Here is a 23,067-nt window from a genome sequence, read left to right as displayed (position 1 = left end):
TTCAATTCATTTTAATTAACAAGAGCAACACTTCCATGTGCAGTTATGTATAAAATATATTTTAAAAAATCTTTGGCGTATTGATACCAAGATAAACGAGTTACATGGAACGCAGCACTTGGGGGCGTGTCTAATGACGTCTTCAAACTCCGGCATGTTCTCGACGCTCTATTCCTTCTCAGCTGATTATGACGTAATGTGCACAACAACGAGGCTAGCTGGACTGAAGAACTACAAGTTTTGACACCAGCGGAGTGTGTCGCAGTTGGCGAGGGTCTTGAAAGGTGGAGAGACTCACCGGGGAGGCTGTTCTAGAGACGCGACTCTCTCTGTACACAACCGCCTCAGCTTCTGTCAGGCTCACAAGGTAGGTCAGGTTACACACGCTCACACTACTATTTCTATTTTTCTTTGAAGCTTGTCCATGTGTGTCACCAAACACACAAATGAGGTTAACCTAGGTTTGTGAAGCACCACTGTCTTTGAGTGTGATGCCCATACTTTGGAAATACTGTACATCTATTGCTGCTCCCGGGGATCTCAGTAGGGCATTTGCATCAGTTTGGAACCCCCCCAACCCCCCTCACTGCTGCTGACACTTGTAACAGTCCACCAGTAAAGTTGGCATGAGAGCTTGAGAGGCTAAAATTGTCAGATGATGGTTCCACTTGCAATGTATTCAATGTATTGCGTTTGTAATTATCTTTATTTAGATTGAAGTAAAACTGTATGTTTAGCCATTAGGTAAATCAATGAATACAAATAATGCATACTTAAAAGCTGCTTGCCCAAAAATATCAATATGTGCAAATGAATCTCTACATATTTACAGTTTGTATTTGCAAATTAGATTGTTTTAGGATTGTGTGAACACATCTCATTTATCTTTTCAAAACTGACCCTCATAATTGAGGGCCTAGTGTCCTTTCTGTTTTCCTTCCCTTTCTAATTGTGATGCATCCTTCTTTTCTTTGCCCAAAACTATGTTTTATTTTTATTTTATTATTATTTTTTTAAACACAAAAGAATAGTTCAGAAATTTGCATGATGGCTCTTTTAATTATTTTTGTGGGACTCACATGACACATCACCTTAGACATTTTCATGCTGAAAATGTGGAATCCGTTAAACACATTTCTACATTCTATGTTACTACAGGTAGTCCCCGGGTTACGGCGTACCCGAAATACACGATTTCGACGTTAAGGCGCCTGAATGTAGCCCGCCATTCATTCTCCAGTCCTTTATTTATTTATTTATTTTTATTGTTAAACAGTACCTAGTTCTTCCCATGTCAGGATCCTCTCCTCCCCCAGCAGCGTCGCTGCCGTCCTACAGCTCCTGATGGCATCAGCTCCCACTTCCTTTTTCTCATACTGCTGCTGTTGTTGTTGTTAACGTTGAGCAACGAGAGATGAGGGCACCCAGCCTCTGGCAGTGGGCTGGGAGACACAGACGTCCACCTCTCCCAGATGGCCAGCGTCAAAGCCGGGTCTCGCGTCATTATGCCCGGTGAAGGGGGTTCTGCTGTTGCTGCATCCCCCCGGCACGGACTCCTCTTGCGAGTCTTGATCCATTTTTTGGAGTTTGGACGGCGAGCCTGCGTTTAAAGAGGGAACACTGGCGACCTGAGCGGACATGATATCCCACCTCTCTTCTTTGTCTACTCTTTTCCTAGCGCCCTTTTCTTTTAGCAAGACGGCTCACTCGCGAGTAAAGCCCAAAGTTTTATTTATCCTATTTTAAAAGCCCCAATAGTCATTGAATATAACTGCATTTAACACAACGTAACTCACAGTATCTTATTTTTTTTACTATATCTTATTATTATGGCAAATAACACATGTTTTTGGACAGGTATTTTGAGGTTCAGGGTGTATCTTGGGGTACTTAAAGGGTTCATTTCGATTTACGCGGAAATTCGGGTTACATCGCCAGCCGAGGAACGGAACTCTTACGTAACCTGGGGGACCACCTGTAATTGCAAAATGCGTGTTTTGCCCTGCAAAGGGGTTGTATGACATTGCTCCCAACAAGACTGTCATTTTGCTTCCAGAGAAGGAGTGTGCAGAGGGGTGGCGGGGCGACATGGTGGATTACTACAACGTCTTGGGAGTATCCAAAAATGCCACTCAGGAGGACATCAAGAAGGCGTGAGTATCAGTCGTAACAAATGTTATCGTAATGTCAATATTCAAACTGATGACAAAAATTCTAAAAGTTTTTTTTTGTAGTATTTACAGATGTCCATCGTGTTAAGAGGTGGTTTTAATATTATGGTTACCTTTTTTTTGTTTGTTTTTTTGTTAATAAAGATACAGTGGGGCAAATAAGTATTTAGTCACCAATTGTGCAAGTTCTCCTACTTGAAAAGATTAGAGAGGCCTGTAATTGTCAATATGGGTAAACCTCAATCATGAGAGACAGAATGTGGAAAAAAATCAGAAAATCACATTGTTTGATTTTTGTTTTCCACTTGTTTTTTACACATTGTTTGATTTTTAAAGAATTTATTTCCAAATTAGAGTGGAAAATAAGTATTTGGTCACCTACAAACAAGCAAGATTTCTGGCTGTCAAAGAGGTCTAACTTCTTCTAACGAGGTCTAATGAGGCTCCACTCGTTACCTGTATTAATGGCATCTTTTTAAACTCATTATCGGTATAAAAGACAACTTGTCCACAACCTCAGTCAGTCACACTCCAAACTCCACTATGGCCAAGACCAAAGAGCTGTCGAAGGACACCAGAGACAAAATTGTAGTCCTGCACCGGGCTGGGAAGACTGAATCTGCAATAGGTAAAACACTTGGTGTAAAGAAATCAACTGTGGGAGAATTATCAGAAAATGGAAGACATACAAGACCACTGATAATCTCTCTCGATCTGGGGCTCCATGCAAAATCTCACCCCGTGGCTTCAAAATGATAACAAGAACGGTGAGCAAAAATCCCAGAACCACACGGGGGGACCTAGTGAATGAACTACAGAGAGCTGGGACCGCAGTAACAAGGGCTACTATCAGTAACACAATGCGCCGCCAGGGACTCAAATCCTGCACTGCCAGACGTGTCCCCCTGCTGAAGCCAGTACACGTCCAGGCCCGTCTGCGGTTCATTAGAGAGAATTTGGGTGATCCAGAAGAGGACTGGGAGAATGTGTTACGGTCAGATGAAACCAAAATAGCTTTTAATAACTTTTTGGTAGAAACACAGGTTTTCGTGTTTGGAGGAGAAAGAATACTGAATTGCATCCGAAGAACACCATACCCACAGTGAAGCATGGGGGTGGAAACATCATGCTTTGGGGCTGTTTTTCTGCAAAGGGACCAGGACGACTGATCTGTGTAAAGGAAAGAATGAATGGGGCCGTGTATCGAGAGATTTTGAGTTAAAATCTCCTTCCATCAACAAGGGCATTGAAAATGAGACGTGGCTGGGTCTTTTAGCATGACAATGATCCCAAACACACAGCCAGGGCAACAAAGGTGTGGCTTCCTAAGAAGCATTTCAAGGTCCTGGAGTGGCTTAGCCAGTCTCCAGATCTCAACCCCATAGAAAATCTGTGGAGGGAGTTGAAAGTCCGTGTTGCCAAATGACAGCCCCAAAACATTACTGCTATAGAGGAGATCTATATGGAGGAATGGGCCAAAATACCAGTGTGTGAAAAGCTTGTGAAGAGTTTCAGAAAACGTTTGGCCTCCATTATTGCCAACAAATGGTACCTAACAAAGTATCGAGATGAACTTTTGGTATTGACCAAATACTTATATTCCACCATGATTTGCAAAGAAATTCTTTAAAAATCAAACAATGTGATTTTCTTTTTTTTTTTTTCCCCACATTCTGTGTCTCATGGTTGAGGTTTACCCATGTTGACAATTACAGGCCTCTCTAATATTTTCAAGTGGGAAAACTTGCACAATTAGTGGTTGACTAAATACTTATTTGCCCCACTGTAGATTAAAATTAAATAGATGCCCCTTGGTGTGCTGCTGGTCAATAGATTGTATTGGTCTGTTTTGGTGTCACAGTGCCTACCACGTTCGTGTTTATGTTTTTGTTTGAACTCAGCTACAGGAAACTTGCACTTAAATGGCATCCTGACAAAAATCCTGACAACAAAGAGGAAGCGGAAATGAAATTTAAAGAAATTGCCGAGGCTTATGAAGTTCTCTCTGACCGTAAGTCCTGGCACATTTTCACATGACATATTACTTTGTGAAGAGCAAGTTATGTGAGTAATGCATTGATGTTGTTTTGTACAGAGAACAAACGGGATGCCTTTGATCGATATGGAAGTGATGGAATGAAACATTCAGGTACTTATAGGAAAGGTTTTTTTTTTTTGCTTGACACTGTACTGCGCTCTCTTTTTTTTGTTTGTTCGTATTTTACTATTTTCTGCACATTCCTCCCTCAATTTCTTCTTATTTCTGTTTTTATTTTCCCTTCACCTTTGTTCTGTTTATGTGCTTTATTATTTTCCCTTCAGGCTCGTCCAACTCGGACTTCTCTTCAGATTTCCCAGGATTCGGCTTCACATTCCGCAGCCCAGATGAGGTTTTCAGGGAGTTTTTTGGTGGCCAAGATCCTTTCGCCAGTTTGTTTGGTAAACTATACGCTGCAAGATTGAATGATTGCTTCCAAATTGGCCAAAAATGTGTTTAGTTACAATCAATATAATTGATTTTTTTTTACCTTGTATTAACAGTCAAGAAAAAATGACAATGAATAATAACATTAGAACATAGAAACAACCAACCTAGTCTTCAAGCAAAACACATTTGACTGAATTTGTCTCTCTATTTTCCATTAGATGAATTTTCATCATTTGGGGTTTCGACCTCTCGCATGGGTCCTAACCGCTTTTTCTCGTTCCCTTCAGCTGGAGGTAAACTCTTAATACATAACAACAGACACTAGGATACACTCTTGAATAAGAAAAATTGTCTCAATAATGTCTTTTGTTTTTGTTTGTCTACAGCTGAATTTACGTCTTTTTCATCCATGGGTGGTTTTCATGATATGGGCAGCATGGGTGGAGGCAATTTCAAATCTGTGTCTACTTCCACTCGCATCATAAATGGCAAACGTACAACCACCAAGAAGTAAGAAGTTTCTTTGTGACCCTTTCAAAACTGAAAAATCCATGGCTGTGAAATCTTGTATTATTTTCCACAATGTGCAACTGATTGAAATGTTTTCTGTAAAGACAATAACTTTAATTTTAGTTCACTCTCCTCTTCAGTACGGAGGTAGATTTGTGTCTTTATTATTCAATCCAAAAAAAAGTTGCTTCATTCAAAATATATATTTTCAATCAAAGAAAAATTCTTTTCAATCCCCAAAAAAATGTGTTTGAATGCAAAAATAAATTTGAAACTCAAAAAAACGTATTTGAAAACTTTTTCTTTGATTGATTTTTTTTTGTGATTTTAGTTAACTTTAGTTAACTTTTTTGATTGAAGTAATGTAGTTTTGCGTTTGGACCACATTTTGGCTAGGACATTTGTGTCTTTATTATTCAATCAAAAAAAAGGTTGCTTCGAACAAAAAAAAAATATATATATTTTAAAAAGAAAAATCACTTCAATAAAAAAAAACAACTTAGAAATTTGCATTTCAACACTTAATTTTTCATTGAAACTGTTTTCTTTGATTGAAGCAATCCTTTTTGTGTTTAGGCCATATTATAGGTAGGACATTTACGTCTAACTCATTCAATCCCAATAAAAGTTGCTTCAATCAAAAAAACTATTTTTAATCAAAGAAAAAAAAAATTTTTTGAAAATATTTTTTTTATATGAAATATATGTATATTTTTTATTGAAGTGTCACTTTTTTGGACAGCAAAAAATTTTAAACTCATTTTTTTTTTAAGTGGAAAAAGTTTAGAGGGCACTTTTTTTCGATTGAATCATTTTGACCCAAAGATTGAACTTCGCCACTACTTCCGACATGTTTGAATTACAGGTGATTATATTTGATAGGTGATTGTGTCAAAATGATTCAATTGAAAAAAGTGCCTTCAAAACTTTTTCCACTTAAAAAAAAGTGCGTTCAAAACTTTTTCCACTTTAAAAAAAAAAAAAAAAGTTCAAAACTTCTTGCTTTTCAAAAAAAGTGACACTTCAATCAAAAAAATATATTTCAAATTAAAAAAAAAAAATCATTTTAGGCAAAACTCCAAAAACGGGCTGGACAAAAGTATTGGCACCCTCAGCCTAATACTTGGTAGCACAACCTTTAGACAAAATAACTGAACAACCACTTCCGGTATCCATCAATGAGTTTCTTACAATGCTCTGCTGGAATTTTAGACCATTATTCTTTGGCCAACTGCTCCAGGTCTCTAAAATTTGAAGGGTGCCTTCTTCAAACTGCCATTTTCAAATCTCTCCACAGGTGTCCTATGGGATTCAGGTCTGTACTCATTACTGGCCACTTTAGAAGTCTCCAGTGCTTTCTCTCAAACCATTTTCTAGTGCTTTTTGAAGTGTGTTTTGGGTCATTGTCCTGCTGGAAGACCCATGACCTCTGAGGGAGACCCAGCTTTCACACACATTATACTGCAAAATTTGTTGGTAGACTTCAGACTTCATATTGCCATGCACACGACAAGCAGTCCAGTGCCAAAGTTAGCAAAGCAACCCCAAAACATCATGGAACCTTCGCCATTTTTGACTGTGGGGACGGTGTTCTTTTCTTTGAAGGCCTCGTTTTTTCCCTGTAAACTCTATGTTGATGCATTTTCCCAGAAAGCTCTACTTTTGTCCCATCTGACCAGAGAAAATTCTTCCAAAACGTTTTTGGCTTTCTCAGGTAAGTTTTGCCAAACTCCATCCTGGCTTTTTATGTCTCTGGGTCAGAAGTAGGGTCTTCCTGGGTATCCTACCATAGAGTCCCTTTTTTATTCAGATGCCGACGGATAGTACGGGTTGACAGTGTTGTACCCTCGGACTGCAGGACAGCTCGGACTTGTTTTGGGGTTAGTCGGGGTTCTTCATCCACCATCCGCACAAATCTTTCGTTGAAATCTCTCAATTTTTCTTTTCCGTCCACATCTAGGGAAGTTAGCCACAGTGTCATGGGCTTTACACTTATGGATGACAATGTGCACGGTAGACACAAGAACATTCAGGTCTTTGGAGATGGACTTGTAGCCTTGAATTGGCCATGCTTTCTCACAATTTTGCTTCTCAAGTCCTCAGACAGTTCTTTGGTGTTCTTTCTTTTCTCTATACGCAACGTGATGCACACAAGGACGCAGGACAGAGGTTGAGTCAACTTTTATCCATTTTAACTGGCTGTAAGAGTGATTTAGTTATTGCCACCATCTTATATGCCCAGGTAAGAAACAGGTGCGGTTAATTACACAAATTAGAGAATCATCACATGATTTTTCAAAGGGTGCCAATACTTTTGTCCGGCTCATTTTTGGAGTTTTATGTAAAACGATAATGATGTAAATTTATTTCATTCTCGTATGTGTTTTTTAATTGCAAGCAAAATAAATGCAGATATTACTACCAAAGCATTGGTAATTGCAATCTTTTTCTGGGAGAAATTGAGCATTATCTGACAGAATTGCAAGGGTGCCAATACTTTTGGCCAGCACTGTAACACTTTCCCTGGCAAAAAAGCAGCGAGAAAAAAGGTTTACACTTAAGAACAGACCACTGAAATATTTTTCAATTTTAGGATTAAAGAGAACGGGCAGGAACGAATAGAGATCGAGGAAGATGGTGTGTTAAAGTCTGTACTAATTAACGGTAAGGCCAACCGTTCACATTTTGATGATAAAAGTTAATTGACAACTTAGAAGACAACTTAACATGCTTTTTTGTTTTATTTCCCCTTCAGGCGTGCAGGACGAAATGGCTCTCGCGCTGGAGCTGAGTCGACGAGAGGGCCAGCATCATCAAATGCCCACAAATCCCTCAATCCAAAACAAATCAAGTGATGAAACTGGCAGAACCTGGTCCAGCCCGTATTCTGCAGGTGCACACCGCTCGTTCAGCGCTGCCCCTTTTTACAACTTTGGGGGGCTTACTGGAAACGAGCAAGACGAGGACGATGAAGATCTGCAGATGGCGTTGGCTTGCAGCTTGTCAGAAATGGAAGCCCAGCAGAAAGCAGCTGCTCCAGACTTCATATCAGGTGCCGGGGGCAGGGGCAAAGCTGATAATGACAGAAGTGGGGAACACAGAGCAACTGAGGTTGTCGAGACAAAACATCTAAACACAGGCGAGAACGACAAAAAAAAGGGTGCGCTTAGAAAGGATTCGGGGCCTGGAAGTGTAGTGCCGCAAGACACTGCATTGCCAAGTAGTGATAGCAGTGACAAAAAGCAAAAGAAGTGTGGGTGCTTTGTGTGTTAATGCAGTATGTGTCTTATTTGAATTGAGCTGACTTAGCGTCTGCTGATCTCTGGGCTTTGCATTCATTCAGTCTGTAATAGCAAAGTGATCATGCATGCAAAAATGAAGCATTATTAATGTATATGAATGTGCAAAAATGCCAAATATTTACTGCATCGGCTGCCATCAACAGTGCGAGATGTCCAATCCACTTGAAGTGGGAGGGTAGCAGCAAATGAATGCCACCCCTCCCACTTCTAAAAGATTAGACATCTACTACTGACTCATTTAAATTCACAGCAGAAAGATGAAAAGAGACACTGAAAGAGTAAACATGATATTACTTATGAAATAAAAAAAAAAAAATCAAGCCACTTGTAAAAGAAGTGAAATCTAAAGAAGTGTTTTGGGAACCACAAATTGTGTTGAGGTTGTGTATGTATGTGTGTGTGCACGCCCAAATGCTTGCATGCATTTGTGCAAGTGTGTTTTTGGTCAGTTGAGACTATGCTATAGTGTTTACCTAATTCAGTCATGTACGTATAAAGGGAATGTATCAAAACTGTAAAACTGAGCGCAGACCAACACTAAGCTTCATAAAATACAAGCAGACTACAAAACATTTTGTGCCAATACACAATTGGTTTAAAAAACATATTGACTCTAACAATGTTTCATTGGCACATTCCTTTGCAACTAATATAGGAATGAATATGATCCACTAAACTTAAGGATAACTTATTCCACTGTTGAGTCATAAAAAAAGTGACCGAATGTCTGGATAGATTAAAAAAAAAAAAGTATCCAATATGTGCCTTTGTGTTAGCCTGGCAAGCCAGCATGACTTTCTCAATGTATAAGATACATAGCGAATCTGGTCTTCTGCAGTTTGGGCTGGATTTCAAAATCGATGCTAGAGGTGGTGCTAACAAGCACAGACTGAATCTAAAATAACTCTGTGTGACAGCAAGTTGGAGCGTAGGCTACGTGCAAAGTTAGGTGTTTTTTCTCGCTTTAAATGAGACTTGACATTGTACGAGCAGTAGGAGGACGTTAAAAAAAATTGCCATCATGTCCCTTATGGCAGTCTCTTCGTTGGATATACGGGAAAAAAGATGAGAACCCACACCATTTCCCAAAACCCCTAGGAGTATAAAAAAGATTTGCTGTCACTTCCCTTGATGACACATCGCAGAGTCCTGCCTTGCATGCTGTGATTTGTTGGTCCTGATTGGACTGGAGTAGTAATCCAATTGAAATCACTGAAGACTAGATCGACTTACCATGTATCTTGTACACAGTCAGGCTTTCTCCTCAGGCTACCTATGTGTGGCTAAATAACTGAAAAATAAATTTATCAACTCACAAACTAACCTTAGCCTTGCAGATGTGGTAAACCTTTTAAAATTAAAACAACGAACAACTATAAGTTAAAAAGGTACAATGTTGGTAATTTATCAATTTCAACAAGCTAGAAGTGTCTGCTATTGTATTTATTTAATAATTTATCAAATGTTGCCTAAGTGTAACAGTAATCATGGAAGAACTGTTGCAAGAAAATGAGCAGAATAGCTTTCAGTCAGTAAGTTTTTTTTAATGTGTTTTCTTGTCATTTACTCAACAAATTGTTCCGAATGCCATAACAAATAAAAAATTGAACCAAGAGGAGTTGGAATACTCGCTTTTTCGTTTTGTGTGCTAATGTTTGCATCGCTGTTGCACTGTCTCAATGTAGTAATTCAATTATGTATTCAGCATGTTGTATGAGATAAATATTGAATGCAGATTAGACATTTTAGGAGGGTTATAAAAATGCTTTGTGCATTTTGAGAAAAAAATGACTTACTTCAGCTGCTTCAGATGTTTGATCATATTCGGAAAGATTTATGATGTATTAGGCGAGAGTCAGTTTTTATTGCCACTAAACTTTTTTTCCCCCTCCAAATACTTTGAGAACGTTGTTTTTGAAATCTCTTGCTTGCTGTTGCAGACTCAGACTTTGAAGCCTTCACAAGCTAACCCTATTGGCTCTTGCTCTGCTTTGACCGCGCCCTCATCTTTCGGTAAAGTGTATCAATGTCAAAGCACCATATTGCTCATATCATGTCTTATGTCTCAACTCCAAATCATAAATCAAACAAGATTCCAATTTTGCTTTTACAGGTCAAATCTCAAGAATCCACGACGCACTCGTCTTTCTGCCCATCATGTCTTCTATATTATGAATGACTCTTAAAATGTTACAGAAGTGTGCTTAGTATGTATGACTCTGAATAAACCAATCTTATATTGGTTTGAAAAGACTGGGAAATGGCCCACATATTCTCTGGACTAATCATTTTTGTTTGTATGCATTGTAACTCATTTTTGTAAGGGTAATAGTGTACAAGATAAAATGATTAAGCCAAGAGAACAAATATCCCAAAGAATTGAACCATAAATATAGCGGTAAAGTTTTAACATATTGTGTAAATCAAAGAAATACAGTATTTCCTACAGGCATTGTGTGTTTTGTACATCTTTCATCACATTTCGTTTCATGCAAAACACACAAAGACTCAGTTCGATCAGAGAAATGTGTTTTTTGCTGCATCACATCACTAATTTATTCAGTCAAAAATACATTTTTATAGACATTTTATCTGTTTGCTACATGAAATAAATACAATCATCATTGGGAATTATTTACATTAGTCACAGCAGCACAGAAATACAACAGTTTACACTGAGAGTGAACTACAGAAACACTAATGTGCACTGTCATCTGTTACAGTAAGACATGAATGTAGACAATCGTTTTTAAAAGCAAAGGCAAGCCTCATTTAAAGAAAAGTAAAATTGACACATAAGACAGTGGCATACAGTATTCTGGTCCACAGAAATTCAGAAATTGCACAGGCACTGTATATGCACGTACTCTTCTGTCCATATTTTTAAAATATTTACATATGGGAAAGATGTTTAAAAAAGATATGCAATTAAGAGGTTTTATTATTAAATAATGATTGAGGGTCTTTCGTACTGGGATACGTTACTGCTTCGTTCAAGGAATCTGCTGGCAGATAATCCAATATTTTTGGGTTGGTGATGTTGAGTCAGTCGGTGCTACTGTTTACTGTGGCAAGGCTTTCAAGATGGCATTCACCTCCTCAGCAACAGCTGTCAGTGCAAATTCAAACTGATCCTGAGTGGGCGGAGTGAGAATAAGAGGTTTGAGGAGAAAAACAGGAAACAAGTACAGATCATTTATTTGCATATACTGTAAATAACAAACGATACCTTGGTGCTGACTAAGCCAGGTCTCTGATCTCTGATGTGTTCCAGTGTCGCAGCAATGTCAATTTCCTTGACTCCTAAAACAGGATAGGTTTGTCATTGTTGCTTAAAAATAATACAATGACAGGAAGCTGGGACTAAACAGTCCATGTTCTTGTACTTTTTGTTCATGAAACATTGATTTAGAGGGAAAAACTAATGTTTATTGTTTAACACATACTGTCATGTGAAAAAATTGGGACACCCTATGGAAGCCTGTGTGTTTTCTAACATATTTGGTCATATGGATATTTAATATCAATTTAAACAATCTGGGCCGTTTAAGCAATTTCACTCCAAGAGCCGACCGCAAGATGATAAAAGAAGTCTCCAAAAAACCTAAAATGTCATCACGGGACCTACAGCAGGCTCTTGCTACTGTTGATGTGAATGTGCATGCCTATACAATCAGAAAGAGACTTCACAAGTTTTAATTTGAAGTGTGCAAGGAGGAAGCCATTGCTCTTCAATAAGAAAATGAAGGCCAGACTGTTTGCCAGACAGTTTGCCAGAGTGAATGTAGACAAAGACCGGGACATCTGGAATAATGTTCTTTGGACAGGTGAATCTAAAATTGAAATATTTGGACACCAGAACCGAGAACATGTTTGGCGTAAACCCAATACAGCATTCCAGGAAAAGAACCTCATACCAACTGTGAAGCATGGAGGTGGAAGTGTCATAGTTTGGGGATGCTTTGCTACAGCAGGACCTGACCAGCTCACTATCATAGAATCCACCATGAATTCTATCGTGTATCAGAGGGTGCTTGAGGAATGTGTGAGATCATGTGTGAAAAAATAAAAGCTGAAGCGAAACTGGACCCTGCAACATGACGATGACCCAAAACATACAAGTAAATCAACCAAGGGCTGGCTGAAAAGGAAGAAATGGAGAGTCCTGGAATGGCCGAGTCAAAGCCCAGATCTTAATCCCATTAAGATGCTGTGGGGTGACCTGAAACTGGCTTTACATGCAAGAAACCCCTCAAACATCTCATAGCTGACAGTATTCTGTGTTGAGTAGGGCAAACTTTCTTCAGACCAATGTCAAAGACTTGTAGATGGCTACAAAAGCTCAATGATGTTATGTCAGCCAAAGGGCTCGCATTAGGTGGTAGTGTGTTCTAACCTTTTCCTCAGAATATTCATTATTCTTGATAAATTTGGTTTAATGAGTAAAACAATGTTAATTTTGTTGTTTACCTTCAATTATATCACTTTCTTTTCCAGAGATACAGAAAAGATAAGATAAGACATTGATATGTTAACATTTCTTAATAGAGAACTGAATATTTCATGGGGTGTCCTAATTATTTTTTTACATGACTGTATGTGTGCCATTTCTCAGGTGAGATATCAGTTCACCATGATAGTAAGATATATGTAAAGTCACTCTGACAACTGACCGGTGTATAAATAATTTTGGGCTGGAGAGAAGTGCATTTGCCCATTTTATGTTTATTTAATGTATATAGTTCATATGAAACTTGGTGGTAAAAGAAATTAAACATTTATTTCTCAAACTATCAATATAACATTTATTTGAAAATACTAAAGTATTTTTAACTATGTTTCAGAAATATAGTCTAACAGTTGCCATTTTAAACTAAATTTTTTCTTTACTAGTTCTCTCGATCTACTCTGTATGCAACTTTAAAAATATATGCTTATGAGTGAAGGTGTGGTTGAACTAGAGCAGAGTCACCTTTGGCCATGCGGTTCAGCACCATGTCAATGAGGATGTATGTTCCGGTCCTGCCAGTCCCATCACTGTGGTCGTTGCATTGCAAAAGAAAAAGGTCAGAGTTCTTTTTTTTTTTCCCCAATGTACTGTACTGCATAAATTAATATGTCCTATATTACATCCATAAGTTATATTTGGTAGCTAACAATGTGCGTTAGGTGTCAGAAAGTGACTAACAACAGCAATCACAGTTGTCCAAAATCAAGTACAGTAGATTCTTTGATATTTTTTATTTTGATTTGGTGTTTCTATAACTCAGGTTTTTGAGGAAGGGGTCCAACATTATTAGTTTTTACCTGCAGTGAACAATAATTGGACAGGAGCGACCTCTGTAGCATTTATTCACCTTCCTGAAAAACATCAAAGAGAGGGAATAGGAGAAAAAAAATGGAGCAAAAGACGGACACAACAGGAGTGCATTACTGACCTCTTTCACATGATGAATTGTAAAATAGTGACATGTTTTGAAAAGGGGATTAATGACCGCAAAAATAGGATTATGTAGTCCAGTTACTTGTGGTTCGTGGTGTAATTAAAAGCAATTAGAATAAAGAATGGAATGAATGATGTAATCAAGAATGACATGATGAGGTATGTGAGATGGCGGAGGTGCTAAAATGGTAGGAAGCCCCAGATTCACTGTCCCTCCTGCAGTAGCCAGTCACACCTGCCAATGCTCATTTTTGTGACTATGCAACTGGAGCCAGAGTACTAGCTGCAAACCGCAAAAATGACACTGGGAGATGTTCGAGTACAAACCTAAGTAGATGTGCACTGGGACAGAGGGAGAGAGAGAGAAGGAGCGGTGAATTGACTCAACACAAAATGGGAAGTTGCAAAAAGGGATAGATGTGATCAAGGGCATAGGTTTGGTCTCAATATTGGTAGGGATGATATAACAGCGTAACATTCATGTACACTTTTTTGCTGGTGATGGTACATTAATAAGACCAAACAGATTGGGTGAAGAGGGCCCAGGGCATCATTTCACACAAATATGGACCTAATCAATTGATAGGCTAAATGATCAATACGAAATAAATATGTATTTACTTATAATAACTTTCATGTGTATTGTAAAAACGTCTGCATAGGCTGCATATAAAAATATTGTTTTCATAATATAGAAAATAAATGTATTTTAAATAAACCATCATCAGCCAATCACGCGTTCGTTTGAGGGGGAAAAAATGGACCGGCACATTCAACAAGTGAAAAAGGGTATATGTAAGTATGAACATCATAAAATCAATTAATCTAATTATGATAGGGTCAATTAAGTATGAACATCATAAAATCAATTAATTTAATTATGATAGGGTCAATTCTATCCTTGCAACATATGGAAAGACAATCTAAAAAATGACCTATATAACTGAACTCATTATATAACGCAAATAGGTTGCTTAACCATTTCTTGCCAAATGAATCACATTTGTTACACTTTCATGATTTTGAGACCAATTCAGAATGTAGAAATATCTTTCCTCAAAACAAAAAAATAATAAAATAATGGATGCAAGTCAACTCATGCATCTGCAGGTTCCATGAGAAAAAAAAACAGGATTTAGCAAGGATCATAGAAATTGGAGCACTTATTACCCATTATTATATTATTATTATTATTATTTTATTTTTACAAATTTGAAGAAAAGGTTTCATTAAGACCATATTTTTCAAATGTTGTGATTCTCTGATAATTGCTTCATATTGCTGGCATTGAAGGGTTAAAAGTTTGTGGGGACAATTTGAGCATCCTGAAAAGTTGCTGGTGTTGTGTCCTTACCGTCCCTATGCAAACCTACGCTCTTGGATGTGATGACACTGAGGAAACAGTTCTATGCAGATTGAATTGATGGTGAGAAAAACAAATATGACGAGATACAGTAAGTCAAAATGACCGTATTGAAATAAAACGTGAAAACTAAATGACTAAACTGAAATAATTAAATTCTTCTCCTGGACAGTCAAATCAGGACAAGGACATTCGTGTCTGTGTGCTCTCACACCTGCGGAAGTCAAGCAAGGGCCGTGTAGAGGTGGGGATCCCATCAGCTGGCCAGCTCAGTAGATGAAACTGCGTTAGGGTTCTTGTCTCTTGTGTTTGGACATTCTTCAGGTAGAAGCTACGCACCAGGAAGTCCTTGCACCAGATATGCTCTGACACCAGGTTCACCTATATACGTGGGTAGAAAAGGAAAATGGTAAGCAAAATTTAAACTAAAACCTTTTACTGTATTTACTACCCTTCTCTTGCTATTACTGTAAATTTAAAAAAAAAAAAGAAAAAATCTCTTGCTATTACTGTAAATTAAAAAAAAAAAAAAGAAAAAAAAAAAGGCCTCCAACAGCAAAAACAGACCTTCCTCTTAGAAAGTCATCGCTTAATTGTACTGAAGTTTGTATTGTTATAACGAGATAGTCACTGCCATAATATTTACCCAGGAGAACATCATGTTTTTGTTTAATAATTTTTAAATGTACTGAAATTCTTGACAGTACAAAACAAAATCTTACTTCATAGATGTGGTAGAGGGATGAACCCTCATCAGGCCAGTATCTCTCACTCTGTTTCTGTCCATCTTCCGCCAGAGCAGACATCATCACAATCACCGTGCAGCCGTTCTCCCAAACCATCTGAAGTGTAGTGAGAACATACATATGAATGATTATGTGCGCAATAGCACAGTAAGTTTATACACATCTAGATTAGTGGTTCCAAAAATTATCAATTAATTCTTCAACTTTACAATATTGTAGGTTAAAGTATTAAAATTAAAGAACACAATAGAGAGAAACATTTGACCCGTAGAGTATTTTTTAATATTATTGTTAACCGCTGTAACATTTTTGCTCGTTTAAACATTAATACAGCACTTAAATATGAAAAAAATTAATAAACCAAAACTACTTAACTAAACTTGAATGTTCACATTAAGCATTACACAGGCTTGTATGTACTGTATATACAAAGCAGCGTGTGATGTTTACTGCATAAAATTATGCACTAACCTGCCAAAAATCTGCCACGGTTTGAGGCAGAGGTCCCTGAGTGGCGATATACGCTGGCTGGCGAGGGTCGTGATCAAACTATTGGTTGAAATAGAAAAAGAAGGAAGACTTAGTGCACTTTATCATTTATCAGATTCCCACATGAGAGTATTCTCATTGATACTTTATTATTAAAAATGACTTCTACAGAATATTAAGTACTTAAGCTAATTTTTATGCAGTAGTCACATGCAATGTGTTTGTGACTATATAAGCAAAGTTTGAAAAAGGATGTAAGGAAGGAAATATTCAACAACTCACAACCTGCTAATGTATAGTACTGCAAATCATATACAATACTATTGCGAGTGCCACTTTGGAATCGGCATGTTTATGTGCGCATGCGTGGAGGGGGAGATAGTGAAGTGAGCGCTGGAATGAATGTGTGTGTGGCAACTAGGGTTGCCAACTGTCCCTTGAAAAATGGAAGCGTCCGGTATTCAGAAACAAAAGTACGTGTCCCTTACTGAGCTTTCAAGGGATGCGCTTTGTCCCTTATTATTATCAAACTCGAAAATAGTGTCTTATTTATAGAACGACGGATACTGGTACGGTGCTTCACAGGAATATGCAGGGAAACGCATTCCCCCGCCTCTCCTGCTTTTTGACCAATAAGCTGACGGAACAATGACAATACGAAATCCCCCTCATCTCATTGGTCGAGGTACTGTCGCTAACAGAAGACAGCATCATGGCCCTGGACAACATAAGAGTGTGGGAGATAAGAGGTTTGAGTGAAGCGAGAGTAAACAGCATGTACAAAATGATGATAATTTGTTTTCTTGTTCTTCTCCGTGTACTTTATTTTCACTAATTGTATTATATTTTTGTGTTCTGTCAAATTCATTTGGAGTGGTTATTAGCGCAAATGTGATTGTTGAGGGGACTTTGAATGCACAAATATTATAAAAAAAAAAAAAAAAACCTTGCCCTGAGAGTTTGACTGCACTTTTTTTCTTGAAAAAGTATTAAAAAAAGACAAACAAACAAAAAATAACAGCCAAAACACACACACAGAAAAACATAAAGGCTCAGAACCTTGAGGGTTAAATTATATAATTTTAAATTTAACAGGACAGATTTAATTGTAATATATTTATTATATATATCTATTTATTTGTAATATATTATTTGTAATATATTTTGTATTAAAAATACATTGCTGATAATTGTTTTTCCATGTGCTTATATAACTCAAACATGTACCTGATTAATTCAGTTTTGAGTTCAATTATCTTAATATTATAATAAAAAAAAAAAAATAAAAAAAATTCACATTAAAAAAAAAAAAAAATCATTAAAGTTTGACGGTTATCAGGCTGGGCGACTCTACAAATGAGGTGCTCCCAATTTTTTTTTTTCAGGGAGTTGGCAACCCTAGTGGCGACGTCTGAGGCAGCCAGACGTGTTGTGTTCGTGGCAATAAGCGCCTCATGTTAAAAGTGATCCTGAGCAGTCTGTGTCTTCCAAATGTCACTCCAAGAGTCACAACCAAGAAAGGTAACAGTTCCAAAGAGAGTGGATAGTTTTAATACAATTGTTATGTTAAAAGAAGACTTACAATAAAACTGGCATTTATGTAATCCTGTTTTCTGTGGTTCAGCTCCCTTTTCAGCTTCACACGTGAGTGATCATCTGCGTAGAAAAGAAAGCAAAACGTATCAAGATTGCATTAAAAAAAATGTAGAGGACAGCTGATAAATAAACCCAATTGGGACACTTATGTGATATGGATGAACTGACATGGAAGCGATTCAGCTTGTCTGTTTTTGGCCATATTGCTGGGAGTTTGAGCTGCAGCCACTGAACAGGGGTCAGCTTGGTAGGAGCACAGCGCTTCCCACTCCTTCTGCAGGCGGTCCTTGTTACGAAGGTGGTCCTCCATATAGGCCTGACACAGATATACAAGACATAAACACCTTCTCTTAGATTTTCACAGCTGGAAATGACACGGAGGAGCACTCGCCTCTGATTGTGTTCACGTACCAGAATAAGGTGACCCGTGGAGATGTCCATATTTGACTGGGCAGGCTCCTCACTCCAGGATGGAGTAGAGCTATGGGTGGAGGAAGGGCTGTGCTGTGGGCCATCGCTGAATTGGGAGGAAACGCTGCTCACGCGTGATGTGTCCGTTCCCCGTCGCCCACTGGCACTTGTGGCAGAACCTGCTACACCACCCCCTGCTGCACCCACGCAGTCCTGGCGGCACAGAGATGATTTGGACGCCATGTGCTGTCGACATAGCTCCTGAACGTGCAATAGAGACAAGGGAGCCGTTGAAAATTGATACAAAACTCTATAAACCGTAGCTTCTTGTTCATCCAACGGTGCAATGTTCAACTGGTATTGCACATATGGATTTTAGAAATAATCTACTGTGCTACACAGTAAATTCAAATGAGCTCATTTACAGTATTTGGTGTACAGTGCACATAATTTGGTTTGATTGGAAAAACACTGCAAATAAGGATTGATGTATTGTGAGACAATACTTAAAGTGCCTATGACAGCAAAAAGCATGTTTATTTCATATTTCATGCGGTATTTTATGCTCCTGGATGAAATGGACCGCTTGGATGTGTGTGTAAGCCATCGTTTTATTTATTCAATTTTTTGAATCCCGCGCCATGACTTCCGGCTCCATTCTCGGGTTGAGGATGAATGCGAATGTGACGTCACCCGGGTCAGCATCTCACAATACAGCATTGCTTTATAGCATGCAGATGGACTGTGGATTCAGCTAAATTTTCCTCATTAGTTCGTTTATTTTTCGCATCACGCCAGCCAAATGTGCTGCAGGGTTTTGTTGCTGCACCAGGGAGAGGCGTGTGAGCCTTTTTTGGTTTCAAAAAGTTCCCGTTCACACCGAGATTGGCCAAAGCAAGTCCGACAATCGTGGGACTATTGGACCTACGAGGAAGTGAGTAAACATCGTGTTTTGTATTATGTCAAATACTGGTATCATGGCACACGTTTTATTACGTTGGCTTGCATTTTGTGGCTAACAATGCTCCTTGTCCACCGAGAATGCCACTCGGCCGGCGACCGGCAGTTTGTCGCACACCCCCCTCGGTCCTCTTCCGTGCCCGCTAGGGGAGCGCTATACTCGGCTTATGATTGTGCGGCTCCCCATATCGTCCAGACTTTCGGGCCCCTCTTGCTCACCGCCGGGGTGGGTGGGGGTTTGCCGACAACCCCGCTGCCGTGTGACATAATCCGGGGTAGTTTTGTGTGATTTTTCACTTCGGAAGGCGAGAATAAGACTTGGAAACGCCACTCGGTTCGGGTTATGTCGGCTAGCTGTCACGCCTCCTGGTTTCTTTACGCTCTCCGAAGTTGGGGCAGGGAAACGACAAAAGCCGGACAAACTCCGGTGGCATAAAATATCGTTCGGGAGGTGCAAGAAATCGACAGTTTTGACCATTATGGAGTAATTTTAACATGTTGTACTGAATAAATGAATTTTTAATATTTCATATATCATTTAGCACAAGACTTTTTTGTCATGACCATACAATTTATTTAGCAATTGGGGAAAAAATACTTAGATCAAAAGAATATCCTGTAAAAATATTGGCGTAGACAGATGGAAATGATATTTTGCTGCTCTCGCATTTTCCTCATTCTGAATAAATCTCCCTCAATGGGCTGAATTCTAAATCAGATGAAATTATGACCCTGCCGACGTCATCCTCCAGCTGGGGACGCTAGAGTGTTACAATGACAGGCAGGGGCTAAACGGCGGATTAAAAGACTAATTTCTTGTCATCTGCGCTTTGCCAAATTGTTGCATATAGTCGAATTGTCTCCAAATATGATTTTAATTCACCTAATAATGCTATTTAATATTTTTTTATGCTTTCGCAGGCACTTTAAGTCCATGATGCTACAGATTCCCAAAATGTTGTAAAAGAAAAATGTAAAAAAGAGAAAGAAAAAAAAAGAATTGTGTGAATGAGTGTCACAAGGTAAACGAAGCAAAACGCTGTCAGCTTACCTGATAATCGAAGTGTGTTTCGGCCCCTCCCTCCGGCCCGAGACCAAGTTTACCATTGGCCACTTGGTGAGCATAGTGCTTGAGGGAAGCGATGACCACAGCCAGTATCAACACTCCTCCTACCACTGCCATGGAAACTAGCGTGATGACCGTCCCACTGGAGCTCTGGGAAGCCGAAGCCCTGGCTAATTGAGGGAAACCCTGCGTGTTTGTCCTCTGGAAAAAAAAAACAAAACAAAACACAAAGAATGATATAGGCTTTTCGTGATCTTCAAGTGTTCATTTACATGTAGACAGTCTCAAATGTACTTTGTTTGTGATGTCTGATGACATTGTAGTGACTGACATTAATCTAAGATATAATTTCTACCTATACTGTAGATCAAAATTAAAGCATTCTGTATGTACAGTAGATGTGATAACTTCACTACCACCCACACGCTGTATTGGAAGCTAACCAGCTATTCATATTATAATGGCTTTTTTGTTGTTAGTCCATTATTAAGGAAAAAAAAAACACTGGTGATGACTCATGCAGGCATTCTGTGCGAGCAGGGGAATAGGTTAATGACACCTGTTGTCATAGCACCTGGGATATGGGCGCCGTAGTGGGGGAGAGGAAACAAAGCACCATGGTAACAAGTGAATTGGTGCTCTAATCATGTTGTCACTCATTCACTTAGGGCATTCAGACACATGCACAGTAGGTAATGAAGAGATTTAGATGACCAGAAAAATGTAGAGCATTTCTCAATTACAAATAAGGCATTCAAATCAGACCCTTGCCGCCCATAAGGCAATTTAAGCAACCGCCTAAGGGCGCACCAGCATCCAAAAAGGCGTCAAGAAAAATATTCAAATAATATTTGATGAAAGCAGTATTCAAAAAATTATACAAAACAATAAAACAAAAGAACAACAAAACCGTTCATAATAAGTCTTTAAATAATAATGAAATCATTTTTCTAGTGTGCCTTCTGCCCGTTTCAATTTTTCCTGTGATGCTATAATTTCACCACGGACCCTAGTCTCACCACCCAGCAGACCAGTGAGCTACCTCAAGGTGCTATTTTTAGCCTCCGCAACTGAGCGACGTTATGGTGACAAGTCAAATTCATGAAAAGACAAAAGCACGTCGGGTCAGAAGAAAAAGAAAGAAGACAGCAAAGACGTGAAGAAAAACAGGTTTGTTGTGATGATTTTTTTCAAAAGCATAACTGGTTAATGGTAAATGGTGTTATACTTGTATAGCGCTTTTCTACCTCTCAAGGTACTCAAAGCGCTTTACACTACATTGCCATCTACCTACTGGTGACACAGCACCAGGATAAGCATGTAGACTTAGCGCAACTGCAAGCTAGCGGTTATTTACATAGAGCTTATATGACTTAGTACTAAAGCAAAATTATACTGTATTATTAGCCAGGCTGTTGTTTTAAAATTATTTTCAGTATTCAGCCAGCTGTGGATTAGTTTCAGTTAAATTTACTCCCCCTCCAATTTTAGAGAAATTTGGACAAAGTGTATCGGAGACTAAAATTGTCTTGCTTATTTTCATGTGATGTGAACCACTTTTACCTTGTGTTAAATTGTGCTTTTCAAATAAATTTGCCTTGCCTAAAAGTGCCAAGGTTAATTAAATAAATACACTATTAAATATGGAATTAATAATTTCAAAGTTCTGTGGTATTGGGGACTAATAGTGCCACGGATTTAAATGCAAACATTTGTTATTAAATGTGTCATTAATTCATTAAAACGGCAATTTATTAATTTTTTTGCTATCATATATTATTTACTTCATTATTATTGGATAGTCCTGTGTAGTTTCCGTGCTTCAAGAATTTATTTTCTTTTAACTACGCCCATCAAAGATAGTGGCAGCATCCAATAGACAGGTACAGTAGGCTGCAAGAATTTAGGCGCTATTATGGTTATGTCATGCTGGTTTCACAATCAACAACTATTTGACTAATATAATGTAACATTCCACTTTCTTCTCTTTGTAGATGCTCTTCTGAAATATTTTCTTTCTACCTCTGTACATCCTGGGCCATCTTTTGTAGCAAACTTCTCCACATCAGCACCAAGCCCAAGTCCAGGAAAGAAGTGGACCTTCCAAAACAACTGTCATATGAAAGTGCAATAGATGCTTTCGCATCAGTGAAGAAAAGGTGAGTAAGGTTATAAATCAAGGTGGAAAAAAAAGTTGAATTTTAAAGTGTTCTGTGTGTCTTTATATAGGTTTGTGTGGGTGGGTGTTAATCATTTTGTAATAACAATTGTAATTTATTTGATGCATTTGTTTTTGAAGTGTTTTCATTGGTGCTTTTGAATAGTTATTACAGCATTTTTCTTTTAATTTCTGCACTTGTTCGTTGTCTTTTTTTATATAATAAATTGCAAAGAGATAACGCACTTTTTCAATGTGAGTGTTTAAATATATGTGGTGAAAATGGGGGGGGGGGGGGGGGGCAATAAATATTTTGCCTAGGACACCAAATTGGTCAGGAATGGCCCTGATTCAAATCTAGTCATGCAAACACACGATACACTTAGCTTGGCTTTAAGTGACATAACAAGAGAGGTATTTACAT

At 38.4% G+C, this 23,067-nt stretch overlaps 2 protein-coding genes across 3 annotated transcripts in view; one reads left to right on the top strand and one right to left on the bottom strand.

The window, feature by feature from the left end:
* Positions 1 to 149: 149 nt before the first annotated feature.
* Positions 150 to 11,053, top strand: LOC130927198 (dnaJ homolog subfamily B member 6-like). Its single transcript, XM_057852849.1, has 11 exons — positions 150 to 367; positions 2,057 to 2,153; positions 4,073 to 4,182; positions 4,267 to 4,320; positions 4,494 to 4,610; positions 4,818 to 4,892; positions 4,986 to 5,109; positions 7,703 to 7,773; positions 7,865 to 8,161; positions 10,352 to 10,424; positions 10,525 to 11,053. The coding sequence occupies exons 2-10, from the start codon at positions 2,089 to 2,091 to the stop codon at positions 10,378 to 10,380; spliced, it is 942 nt and encodes a 313-aa protein (XP_057708832.1). The 5' UTR covers positions 150 to 367; positions 2,057 to 2,088; the 3' UTR covers positions 10,381 to 10,424; positions 10,525 to 11,053.
* LOC130927197 (receptor-type tyrosine-protein phosphatase-like N) overlaps positions 10,938 to 23,067 on the bottom strand; it is a 28,945-nt gene continuing 16,815 nt past the window's right edge. The window contains exons 14-24 of one of the 2 annotated variants that reach the window (XM_057852847.1): positions 20,471 to 20,686; positions 18,460 to 18,720; positions 18,217 to 18,364; positions 18,035 to 18,108; positions 16,435 to 16,512; positions 15,940 to 16,059; positions 15,432 to 15,598; positions 13,719 to 13,772; positions 13,384 to 13,448; positions 11,641 to 11,714; positions 10,938 to 11,545 (exon numbers count right to left, since the gene is read on the bottom strand). In XM_057852847.1, coding sequence (XP_057708830.1) covers positions 11,474 to 11,545; positions 11,641 to 11,714; positions 13,384 to 13,448; positions 13,719 to 13,772; positions 15,432 to 15,598; positions 15,940 to 16,059; positions 16,435 to 16,512; positions 18,035 to 18,108; positions 18,217 to 18,364; positions 18,460 to 18,720; positions 20,471 to 20,686 — 1,329 coding nt within the window. In that variant the 3' untranslated portion in view covers positions 10,938 to 11,473. The remainder of the gene's footprint in view (positions 11,546 to 11,640; positions 11,715 to 13,383; positions 13,449 to 13,718; positions 13,773 to 15,431; positions 15,599 to 15,939; positions 16,060 to 16,434; positions 16,513 to 18,034; positions 18,109 to 18,216; positions 18,365 to 18,459; positions 18,721 to 20,470; positions 20,687 to 23,067) is intronic. The other variant, XM_057852848.1, reaches the window with a different exon arrangement.

This window comes from Corythoichthys intestinalis, chromosome 12 (genome assembly GCF_030265065.1).
Source record: "Corythoichthys intestinalis isolate RoL2023-P3 chromosome 12, ASM3026506v1, whole genome shotgun sequence".
In the NCBI taxonomy this organism is placed as follows: Eukaryota; Metazoa; Chordata; class Actinopteri; order Syngnathiformes; family Syngnathidae; genus Corythoichthys; species Corythoichthys intestinalis.
The sequence above is the reverse complement of the archived record's forward strand: the minus strand, read 5'-3'. Positions and strand labels throughout refer to the sequence as shown.